Below are 12211 nucleotides of genomic sequence, written 5' to 3'. Positions count from 1 at the left end.
TACGCTTTTTGTCACGTGTATCTGTCATGTTCAAAGGAACCGCTGCACTCACTCAGCTTCCACAGAAACCTGGCTGGCCCTTACAGGTGATTGAAAGCAAACAGAAAAAATAAAGCATGGCCAAAAATCTTGCTGTTTAATCTCAGGTCAAAGAAAAGACACTTTTAGGTCTTGCTCTGAATAGCTGGTTTTGAATGAGAACCAGTTTACCACAGAAGAAATTAAAGTGTACCTGTTCTTCTGTGGGCTCAAGGCTATGTAATTGTTCAGATACACCATAAGCTGAAGCTAAGAGCCTTATTCTGCAGCTGAAATGATAGGCCTTGGCACCGTCTCTGTACAGGTGATGAGAATGGGTAGGCTGTAAATACAGATTTTGTTTTAGAAAGATGTTTTCTGTTGTCATCGATTGGATTTTAAGTCATTATTGGCATAAAAGAATCCTTAAATAACATCTTATCCTCTCTCTTTAACTGTTCAATTATATTTTCTGTAATAATGTTTAGGCAAATAATGTGGCTCTTGTGTCTGCTTTTTCATTTTCCCTGAGATCAGACACTCTTTAACTTGGCAGGTCTGATGAACTTTGTTTGCATATGCCAGGTAAAGCCAGTAAACGAGTGCCATTAAGAGGAGCCCTGATCTCCGAAACAGTATTTTTTATATCACATTATCTTTATGTTGTTATTCAATAAAATTAGCAGCAAAACAAACAAACAAAGCAAACAACCACAAAAAAACCCCAAGCCTATTGAAATCATTCTTTACTTTTCTTTACCTATTTGGGTAAACAGCCAACCGTGCTATGATTGTCCTTCAGAACAGGGAAGATTCAAGAGTGAAAAACGTGTAGATTATGATGAGATAAATATGAAAATGAACCTGCTTTGCATCATTGGAAGCTATTCTTGTAGCCAGTGAAATGTCAGTGAAGCCCTGAAGCTCCTACCTGCTGGAGAGTTGGGCTTATCATAAATAAAAGGATTTTTTTTTGTGGAGTCCCACAACTGTATTCAGAATCATGATGTTTGTGAAAGCACCATCCTGCAGTTCCAGATTTCCTGCTAGGGAATACAATGTTGGCGTTCTGTGAACAAAGTACTTTACATTATGTGTAAAAAAAAAAGAAAAAGAAAGAGGATAACTCAGTCAGCTGTATTACGATAGACTCCTACAATAGCAGCTTAATCCCAGCTTTTTTTTTATAAAGCCCCATCCCATATGAATGAGTTGTTTTTTAATGTGGCAGTCTGCAAAAAACAAGCTGTAATTCAGGGAGCACCTTTGGCTCCCCTTCGCTTCAGCCCCCTTTAGTTCCTGTGTCCTCCATCAACACAAAAACTTTAAAACTCTAACGAGTGCTTCCAAGGCCAACTTCAGTCACAAGGGCAGTGGAATGGTTTGATACTTATAGCTGTCAACAAAATGCATTAAGAGCTAACGATAGATATTTTTCTGTTTGTTGGTGAAGCAGCAATAGCACATTACAGCAGATGAGACTCTTAACTGGCTCCCTGCATCCCAGTCAGTACATTGAGAACAGTCAGAAAGCACTAATGCAGCCCACAAGAAAAGCAAGAAAAGGAGTATGTGACGGTGCATCCTTAAGACAACATGGTGGGCAGTTGATGGAGCAGCCATTTTTTGGCCTTGGCAGATTAGTGCTGTAGTGGTAGAAATGATTTTTTGGGAGCAAGGCATGAGAAGGCATCAGAGAAACTCATGCTTCAGGCAACCAACAGAATGTTTTCATGTTGTTGATGTTGCAGGAAGTTTAAGGCGCTTTAAGTAAAATTAAGTAATAGCTGCAACTTCTGTACTAGTTTTTGTGCTGTAGACGCTGTTTTTTTTCCTCAATGTTTTACATGCATCTTTCACTTTGTATTCCAGTACCACAGGGCTGGTGCCATGCTCTGCCACACCGACCACTTTCGGGGACCTGAGGGCAGCCAATGGCCAGGGGCAGCAGCGCCGCCGCATTACATCTGTGCAGCCACCCACGGGCCTTCAGGAATGGCTGAAAATGTTTCAGGTAACTTGCACTTAAAGAAAGCAGCTTAACTCCATGACTGAAGCAAAAGGCTGCTTCAGTGAAGGCAGTCCTCACTGTATATCCCGCAATGTTCCCAGCATTGATTTTGTGTACTGTTGAAAAAACAAACGGGCATCAACTTCAAGGAAGTGCAGCTGCCCGTTTTAGCAAGTTACTGTAGAAACTCACAAAAAATACTGCGTTCTGTGGTTTCTTAATAAAATAGCCCATACAGTTTGATGCTTTCACATTTTCTGCAAATTCAGTCCAGCATGTTACGGCTGCCTCCGTGGCCTCAAGCAAACTGGAGACATTTTCACTGGGAGACTGGCAGCGGGAGCGTGTGGTTTGCCTCAGCGTAGGTATAGCACTAAATTTATCCCAAGTCTGCTGTCTTCTAAGAATAGAAAGAAATGTTTAGGAAAAATAGGTTAAATGGAAACTTAGTGTGTATTTTTCAGATGTTTGAGTACTGAACACAGTGTCAGCTGGTACACAGGCGTACATTGAGGACAGGGTAATAAGAAGCTTTCTGTATCTTTCCAACAGCCTTCAACAACGTCTAAAACTTATTGTGACCAATAAGCAGAGAAACCAAAACCCAGTGGTATGAGGGACACTTGCACAGTGGAAGCTGACACCTGGGTGACACTGCATTGGGAGCAGCTGAGCCAATTGGGTGTGCATTAATGCAGACACACCTTGGGGCAGGGCAGTGCTTGTAGGGCACAGAGAGCGTCAGGGAGCTCCGCTGTGCAGCTGTGCACCCTGTTCTTAAGGAGGGATGACTTCCAGTCATTGATTTGAGAAACGGAAATATTGTGTCTTCAAATCTTGATTAATAAACTGTTACTTCTAAAAATGTTTCCAGAAGGAATAAGTAACTAATGCAGGCATAGTTTCAATTATGATGACATTTCCAAAGATAGAACAACAATGTTGTAGATACAGTAGCGAGCATACAATTTTGCAGGCGGGAGTGTGCTTGGGGCTTGATTCATGCTGCCACACAGTACCATTGATCTCAATCACTGTCACGGCTGAGCATTAAAATAATAATGGAGAACTCCTTTCCCTCTTTTATTTTCACACGTTTATGATCTGCATAAAACAGTGGAAGTTTGGAGCTGAGGTGTTCTTGTACACATCATTCATGCTCGTGTGTAATTGTAGTAGCGTGTCTTAAGGCTGTCCATAGAAATGCGTCTTTTTAACCCTTAATTGTGTTTGAATGGTATTTTGTATGTATGATACTTAATGTAGTTCTGTGTTGTATCTTAATATGCTGATAAAGCTTTTAAGCTAAGGAAAGCTATTTTGTTACATATAGGGACATGCTGTGCATTTTCTCGGATAAGATCAATGGTTGTCAGTAGCTACTTGTTAAAAAAAAAACAATGAAAGGCTGAAATGTTTGAGAGTGGGATGCATGCATGGCAGTACGAGCAGTGCTACCTCACAAAAAGTCTGTAAGCCCACGGGAAGTCTGCCTGTAATGGAGTTCTTGTTGGTTTTGGTTCTGTAGTGGAGGAACGATGCTCCCCATTAAGTTAAATAATGAGGTATTTTCAATTTGTGAAAATACAGTAAGGATTTTCTGTAGTAATTCCCAAGCCCTGATATGGACTCTTGAGAGAAAGAAGCCTCTCTTTACTAACTAGGGACCATCAAGTAGCACTCAGTGATAGTAGCTGCTCTTACTGATAGTTTTTACTGCGTTCACAAAGGGAGTCCTTTACTTTGGAACAGAAAGCCTTCAGAGTCACGTGCATGCCAACCACCCTCATTTTCCATGTTTTTATTTTCTGCATGAGTTTCATGAAGGTGGTGAGTTTTACCTGTTGAAATGATGAAAGCACAGTGTCCAAGTCAGGGGAGGTAGCTCTTCCCAGAGAGAAGAATCAAATGGCACGTGCAGCATCGTTCTTGCAATGCCACGCTTTTACAGTTCAGAAACAGAGATGGGAGGCCTTGCTTCTTTATGTACTTTATGCCTCCAATGCCTGTTAATTGATCCTATCATATTTTATGTGAAAATATATTTCCAATTAATTTTAAAGCTAAGTTTCCAGGGGCACGTTAGCTGGATGTATGTCCTGCTTGAAGCAAGAACCAAACTTTGGCAGAAATTCTCAGATACTTGGAGGTCCCTGGCCTGTATGTTGGCCTTCAGTCCCTCTCTTCTGTTTACTTCTTTGGGGAAGGGATGTAGGGAGGGTTCAAATTTAAAGGCAAAAGAATTCAAATACTAAGAAAACAAGATGTCCTCTATGTTTGTGGGTTTTAAAATTTATTTTCATACATTACCGCTGCTGTTCTGTTTTGTAGTTGACCTAAGCCTTTCATTTTGAAAATGACAAAAACTAATGCAGAAGGGAGAAACAGTTGGAAGCGTGTTTGCACTTTCCCTTTAAAAATGAAGCTGTATATTGATTTCAGTGAAATGTTAGTCTGGAAACAGAAACAGAAAAGCATTGTGATAGGTGTGAGCCATTTAATTTCTTAAAGGCCCATTTATTTTTCTGTTTTCCACTGACTCTTTGCTTCAGGTTTTTTTAATGTCTGCTACAGGAGTTTTAAAAACCTGGTGACCAAATGCATCATGACAAGGTTTCTTCTTTTACAATGAACTTGTTTTTATTTTATTTGGAACAGGAAATGTTTTTAAGTCACCAACTCGCTTGTGACAAGGGAAAAGATCAGCTGCGTGCTAAATTCAGTCAGTGACAGTACTGCTTTACATCTTACATTCAGTTTTTTTCTCTTCATTGTTCCTACTTTGCATACTTACAGTGTTAGGTAACTTGACCAAAACCTTGAATTTTCTGGAGCTGTCTTGGGGCATTCGTAACAGTGTTGCAGTTGTTCCAAAGGCAGTAAGTACAGGCAATGGTTTTGAGTAACTAGTGAAGGCTGTTATTTTATCTCAGATTGGAAACATTGCTTTCTCTGTGGTTTAAACAGTGCCCAAAACCTCTTGTCACTGTTGGCTGGCGAGAATACTCTTTCTTTCCTTTATGTAAAGAGCTGTCTGAGCCACTACAATTCTCATTACTTTATGTTCTTCACTTTGTGCTCTTGCAAAGACACTTGTGAATGCATAAATGCATAGGGCTGAGTAGCCCACCTCTTACATGAAGCAGGCAGTGGAGATGATATCATCGCCAGCATTACGGCATCTTCTCCTTTATGGTTACAAGTTCAAGGTCTTGGTGTTAATGTCCAGAATGGGAAGGACACACACTGTAGCAGCATGCTGCTTTGGGCTGTTTCACCCATACCAGTTTGGTTGGGAGCAGAAATGGGGACTGCAGCCAATCCCCTGGTCATCCCTGCTCATACCTTCAGCTCAGGTGGCAGAGCAGCTCTGGCACGTACAAGCTAGGTTCCCTTTGGGAGAAGCCACTGCCAGCTTACAGCAGGGACACAGCTGTCACTGCTCCTCCAGGAGCAGGCGAGTCTGGGGGAACCTCCAGCCCAGCTCAGCTTCAGTCACCCCCTGCTCCCAGCCCCCCTGTTGTAGCAGGCTGCTCACTGGTATGGCCTTTCCTCCAGGGGATTTTGCTCACGTGCTCTGTGTACCAAGGGCCGGGATCACCTCTGAGCTGTCTGGAACTCAGTCACTAGCCTGAGCTGGGCGGCAGCAGGACGTGCAACAGCCCTTTCTGCAAGTCTGTGTGAAACAGCACACCTCTGTTAGCACAGCGCAGTCACAAAGAATAGCACTCTGAAATTGTACCGCAGCGTAACATGTTTAAAATAGGCGTCCTTAAGTTACCTATAATAGAAGAAAAATCTAATTGCTGCAAGCTGTAATTGTGCAAACTGGAGTTAACAGGTTGGGGCTGTGTGACAGAAGAGCATAGCTCACAGCAGAGGCACAGAAACAAGAGAAGATGGTGAAAGGATGAGTGGCAAGTCAGACAGGCAGGATGAGGTGGAAGTTGTAGGAGCAGCAGAGATGTTTATGTTGATATGAAGCTGTTTTGCATGCCTTATAAAGACAGGAAGGAGGGCTGTGCACAAGAGCACAGGGAAAGATGAAGGGCCATTTTTCAGGTACGCAGTGCTGTGGCTGCAGTAGCTGCATGCTAAATGAGGGATGGTGTGAGCAGTCAGAAGGCTGGGGCTGAAGGAACAGGACCTCCTGGGGACCTGAGGGAAAGACGGGACTCCTTGTTTGGGAACCTCAAATATTCAGCTCACATATTCAGCTGTATGTGCTGACTGTAGCTGGGGGTCTCTTTGGTTATTTGGCAGACTAAGGGGGCAATGTCCCAGAGCAAACAACTTTAGCAGCTGATAGCTTGAGAACAGCCTTAGGTAGCTGCCTGCAGCCACCCCATAACGATGACTGGACAGATGAAAGCGGGTGCTGCTTGTATTCATTAGCATCTCTTTCCCCTTCTTGTATTTTCTCTGTTCTCTTTTCTGTTCGGCTCTGCATTGCATTTTAAAAATAGAAACTTAGGAGAATTACAGATTAAGATAGTGCACAGAGAAATTACTAATGTCTTCACAACTGTCATCCGTGCTTACCACAGCGATATGCAACGGTATTCAGGTTGATTTGTCTTAATTTATTGTAGCTGCTTATAAATTAAGAGCAGACTGACCTTGGAAACTTAGAGTAGGAGAAAGTAGCACAGGTGTGGTTTTTCCTTTTTTCGTTTAATTCTCCTAAATTCAAAGGTGATTGACAGCTAAGATGACAGATTCCAACTGTTTGTACCTAAAGGCAGCTAAACTTGGGGTTACTGAAACAAACAATTGGAAAGTTGGTGAGGTAAACAGCTCTTCAGTACACGACGTATGGAGAGCTGCTCCATGAAGCAAATGTTGCTATCGAAAGAAACTTCACGCAAATGTTGTATTGCAGAGACCAGAGTTAACTGTTAGTTCAAGAGAGCAGGAATTTACAGCATGAGCAGTAAGAGCCCTTAGATACATGGCAGATTAGAACAGAAATCTTAATTCTAAGGTATTTTGCCCTTTGTTTTGTTTTAATTTCAGCGGGGCTCTTACCATAACTGCAATATAATTTCCATGCGTTAATTTACTTGTAAATGTCACTCTGGAAGACATTGAAGAATGTGAATGTGAATTTGCTCTCAAAAACTGACATCTCATTTTTTCTCCTCTCTGAGGCATTGTTCATGCTCTAATTCTGTTGCTAAATCAGTTAGCAGTGGCTCTTGGTTTCTTTTTCCCTGTAGAAATGATTTTTTCCTTAAATTATTTTCACATAACGAATCTAAACTCTATGATGAGCACAGATGAGTTTGAGGCACCGTTTTTCAGATGTGCAGTATATTCAGTTACTATTTTTTCCTACAGATGATGCTGCTGTTAATCTGCTGTGCTCTCAGATGAGCGCCTTATTAAAATCTTCAGATTTTATGGTGCCCATTAGTCAAAATGTGAAGTAAGAAAATTACCAGCTGAAATTCCCTGTTTATTCAAGTGTAAATTGATACCTACAAATATGTGTTGCTTTTTAGCCAGGATTCTGAAACACAGCATTGCCATATAGGGACACACCGTAGTAACAAGCAGGCAGTGTATTTCTGGAGGAAGTTCTTTTCCTCTCATTCCATTTCAAGCTTTTGGTCTGTCAGATGATACATCAAGGTTAAAAGTTACCTCACTTGAATGTACAATGGAGAAAGAACAAATTTTGTTTCAACCCCTTTGTTGTCAGTAACATGTGCATAAATTTCATCAACTTCAAAAGAAGCTTAATTATTTTAATTATTATTATTAAATATTATTATCTTCTTAATTGCTAATCTATATGTGTGTGTATTACAAATTCTTCCTTAGCTTAAGAATCAATGTAGTAATTTTGAATACTTTGCTTTGATTAACTTCTCATTTTTGTGTAATTTACCTGAGCTGGCTTTTTGTATGCTTGTGCATAGGTCGACAAGGGAACTTAACTTGCATTTTTGGCAACGCAGCGGCACTTACTAATATAAGCTAAGCTTGTTGGTTTTGTTTTTTCTTACAGAGCTGGAGTGGACCAGAGAAATTACTTGCTTTAGATGAACTCATTGACAGTTGTGAACCAACACAAGTGAAACACATGATGCAAGTGATAGAACCCCAGTTTCAAAGAGACTTCATTTCCTTGCTCCCAAAAGAGGTGAGAAATAGAGGTTCAAGTCACCACCTTTCAAATACTTCCTTGCTCATTGTGGCATTCATTTTTTTTCCAACATAGTGATGTAAACTGATGTTAAAAAGGTCCCTAAGTCACCTTTATGTTGCAGTTCTGATACCTGGAAATATGGATGACTCCTTAAACAAAATCCCCATAGTTTTCAGGTATCTCTTTATCTTAATTGGGCTGGCTTTATTTTTATATTTAGAACTAGTTCTTTCAGAAAATACACACAAAAGAATCCTCTCCAGCTGCATGACCTTTCTGCACAGTGTTCTGGAAGTATAAGCATTACCATTTAATGCTTTAAGTAATGTGCTTCTTTTGTGAATATTATTTTTAATTTTTTTTTAAAACAAACTAAGTCCTAAAGTCTACATCAATAAACCCCACCAAAAGTAAGCTCAGAAAAGCCCCTCTTACTAAGGATAAAGCCAAACCCTAATTAACTGGATATATTGCAGTAAATCCTTTTCTGCAAATCAGATCATGTTGTATCAGGTTAAAGAGAAGCTGAGACTTAGATTTGAGTGTGTGTGATTTTCAGCTTGTGTAAGTAAGTAAATGTTGTCTGTAGAAGAGTAATTTTTGATATTCTCACAAGTAGAACATGGGTTTGAGATGAAAGATTATCAACTTAGTGTGCTACAGCCGTTAAATGCGTTTTAGTACATTTGGAAATTATACTTCTGATATTAATTGATTTTAGTGAATTTTTGCTTTGCTGTGTGGAGTGAAGAGGAGGTGCATCTTGTTTTGCCATATCTACTATGTGCTGAGTTTGCCATGTAAAAATTTTCATGAGGGTTGATGTTCGTACATCTTCGTTTACTGACAGATTTGGAAACAAGTTCTTTGCAGGTATTCTGGTGCTGGTGTTTGGTTACTGTATTTAGTGTGCTCTTATTTACTGTGAAGATTGTTCTGTATCTCCTGTTCTTGGTGTTCTTTCTGATGTATATTTTTAAAATACTTGGTTGTGCATGACCCTTCTTTCCATCACATCTTTGTGGACTAGGAAATGTCATAGCCTTACCTTGAGTTTTACTGGTTAGCATTTGTAAGCAGTGGAAGCACTTCATGTGATGAATGTTAACTTAGAACACATGACGTAAGCATGTGGATCAGCACTAAGCACTCTGTGATAGCCTTCTTCACATAGGTAGAGGACACTGGGGAAAGAGAAAGGTTTAGTAGGACTGCTGTGATGGTGCAGTGTTTGCAAAGAGGCTGCCCAGAGCAGCCTTAGTTCAGAGGTTGAAGAAGGAATCCAGAGGTTAGATTTTGAGACAACAGAGGACATCTTGTTACTTCTGCTCCTGTTGTGTCTGGAAATGCACTAATTGATCAACAGGAAGTCACAGATGAATTGTGTTCTTTGCAGGACTTAGTGCCCAAACTAACTTAAGTAGTTGACATAGATACACTGTAATGATCTTGCTGTTATTTCAGTTCTAGCATTTTCTTCACAGAAAGGATATGCTATTTAGCTGTAAAATAAACAGCTAAGTAGCTGCGTTCCTTATCTCTTATTTGTTTCTTGACTCCACTGTAAGATACTTGTGCTTAATTCCTATTTTTAGTGGTCTTTTTTGCTTCTTCAAACAGTGAAATTGTCAAGTGTTTGGTTGCATGAAAGGCTGACTTGGCCCTGTAAACTGGCTTAAGCAATTTTTGCCTTCTGACCCCCTGTTGCTGTCACCAAAATTAACCAGAATTCTCCTTGAAGCCAACTCCATCTCCTCTCCATTTTGAAGATTATTTAAGTCAGATCTGTTCAGTGATTCTGTCCCCTGATACTGGCTTCAGCGGGGGGTGATGAGTAATTTTGGGGAGAAGAATAATTCTGTAGGGTCAGTAATTCTGTAAGCAGGCTTCCCTACCAGCGCCAGCATCCTGTGAAAGCACGCTCTCTTGAGCTGTCACTCTGCGTTAACATCTATAGGTAGCTCCAGTATTGTATGTACTGCAGTGATTTTATTACCTAATCAGAATATGAAGCTGATTTGGGCAGGAGGCCTCTCCTTCAAAAATGTTTTCAGCAATAGGAAGACAACAGCTTAATATCTGAATAACTGAAGAAAATGTTTGCCTTCCTCCTGAGGAAACCTGCAGTCAAACAATTAATCTGAAATGAATATTTGTTTTCTTACAGGGCAATTAGAAATAATTATTGAAATTATTTGTTTGTGAGAGTCAAGTCTAGAAATCAACAGATAAGGAGTGCTGCTAAAGTCAGCCAAAGAAATAGAATTGGTGCCATGGTACGGTAGGAGAGAAAGCGAGATACAGCATTTGGTTGGGTATTCTTAATGCTGCAAGAGGGAGCAGGCCTCAGTACAGCTGAGTCAAGGTCAGCTCTCTGCTACCTGAAGCTGTCTCATAACCGGCTCCATGAACTGAGACAAAGGGCCTCTATCTTTTGTACACTGCTAATCCTAAAGTCAACTGTGAGCTGTGTTGACCCTTGATGACTATTTAGCCAAATATAGTCTAAAATAAATGTCACCCATATGTAAGCTGTTTTAAAATCAGTTGGCTCACAGATTTTAATTAACACTATCTTAGCAAATGTCCATAGCCATGTAGATAGGACAAGTGATATTTAAACAAACTCTTCTGTCAGTTAAGGAGCATCCAACAAAAAATGAAAGGATCTGTTTCATGTTTAGAGCCTTACTGCGTTCAAGCCCATCTATCTGATGTGTTTTAGGACACGTGTCGTAAATAATGTTCCACATCAGGAATTTAGACAAAGTCAGAAAGGACACAAGTGTGGATGTTGTTTTTGTGTCAGGGAGCCTTACAGCAAACGTTAAATTCTGACTCCACAAATGAGCAGGGACAGAATAATAATTCCTCAGCTTTACAGCCTGGGATGCATGTGGGATCTGCTGTGCAAGTTAAGGCGCATATCCAGCAAATGTGGAGTCCTGCATGCTCAGTGTGAGCTGCAGGTGATGACTTGCCAACAAGGTGTGTAATTGCAATCAGAATGCCAAGAGGCTTGACGTGCTGAATTTTTATTTTCTGCTCAGCTACTGGCTGGGCTACATTAATAAAAGTAAATGTTTCTCACATAATAAGGTTAAAAATCTGCTGAGGTCAACAGCCTATAGTTACAACTTCCTTAGTGAATTTCAGTCTTTGCTTCTTTGAGAGGCAGATTCCATTTATATACAACGTAACTCCAGTTAAAAATTAAATACGGAAATGCTAAGCAGAAAAAGGTACATCAAGCAGTGAATGTGGATGATCTGATTTCCCTGACAAGTTTTGCATCCTAGGGTTGACAAAGACCCCACTATTTATAAATGTAAGTAGTGCTGTGCATCACTTTTTATCAGTGTTATTCTTTCTGTGGAGTCTTTAGTCATGGAAGCCACCTTCCTGCCTCTTCTATTTTCATCTTCCATGACTGGAGAAATGTATTGTTGCTGCTCAGTAGAAAAGCTGTAATCATTCATCCAGGATTCCCTTAAGGAGATATCCATCACCGTAGTTTGGTTTGTGTTTTAGATGCCTCTGACCCTGTTTAAGTCTCCAGGCCATCTGAAGATATTTCTGGAGTTTTGGGGGGACTTACCGTGGTCATTATGTGGCTTCGCTCAACTCAGCTGAGATCTGAGTTCTCCCAGTAACATTTAACATTGTCACACAGAAAAGTGAAGTTCAACTTCAGTTCACCTTATGCAGCATACTGGGATTTCCCTTGTTTGTTTGTTTGCTTTTCCTGGTAACAAATACAGTGTATAATATCAGTTACATATTTTAGTCCTTTTGCATCCAAGTGCATAAAACTCACTGTAGCAGCACTTAAGTGTATGCTCCCATTTCAATCAGAACTTGAGCGATGTGATTGCTGGATTTTCTGCAGCTGCAGAGCACTTTTGAACTCGAAGACAAATAGCATTTACATTTTCTCTATTTGAGCTTACAGCGTGATGTTTTTCCATCCCAGCATCCTTAATTTGTTCACGTAGTGAGCGTAGTGGTATTTTGTGGTTAAACTCTCA

At 40.4% G+C, this 12211-nt stretch overlaps 1 protein-coding gene across 6 annotated transcripts in view; it reads left to right on the top strand.

Annotated features, from left to right (window-relative positions):
• FBXW7 (F-box and WD repeat domain containing 7) overlaps nt 1-12211 on the top strand; it is a 151538-nt gene that overhangs the window by 123352 nt on the left and 15975 nt on the right. For all 6 annotated transcript variants that reach the window (XM_015861319.1, XM_015861322.2, XM_015861323.1 and 3 more), the window contains 2 exons: nt 1891-2032; nt 8043-8177. In XM_015861319.1, the coding sequence (XP_015716805.1) occupies nt 1891-2032; nt 8043-8177 (277 nt within the window). The remainder of the gene's footprint in view (nt 1-1890; nt 2033-8042; nt 8178-12211) is intronic.

Source organism: Coturnix japonica, chromosome 4 (genome assembly GCF_001577835.2).
Source record: "Coturnix japonica isolate 7356 chromosome 4, Coturnix japonica 2.1, whole genome shotgun sequence".
NCBI classification, from domain to species: Eukaryota; Metazoa; Chordata; class Aves; order Galliformes; family Phasianidae; genus Coturnix; species Coturnix japonica.
This window is presented reverse-complemented; position numbering and strand designations above follow the sequence as displayed.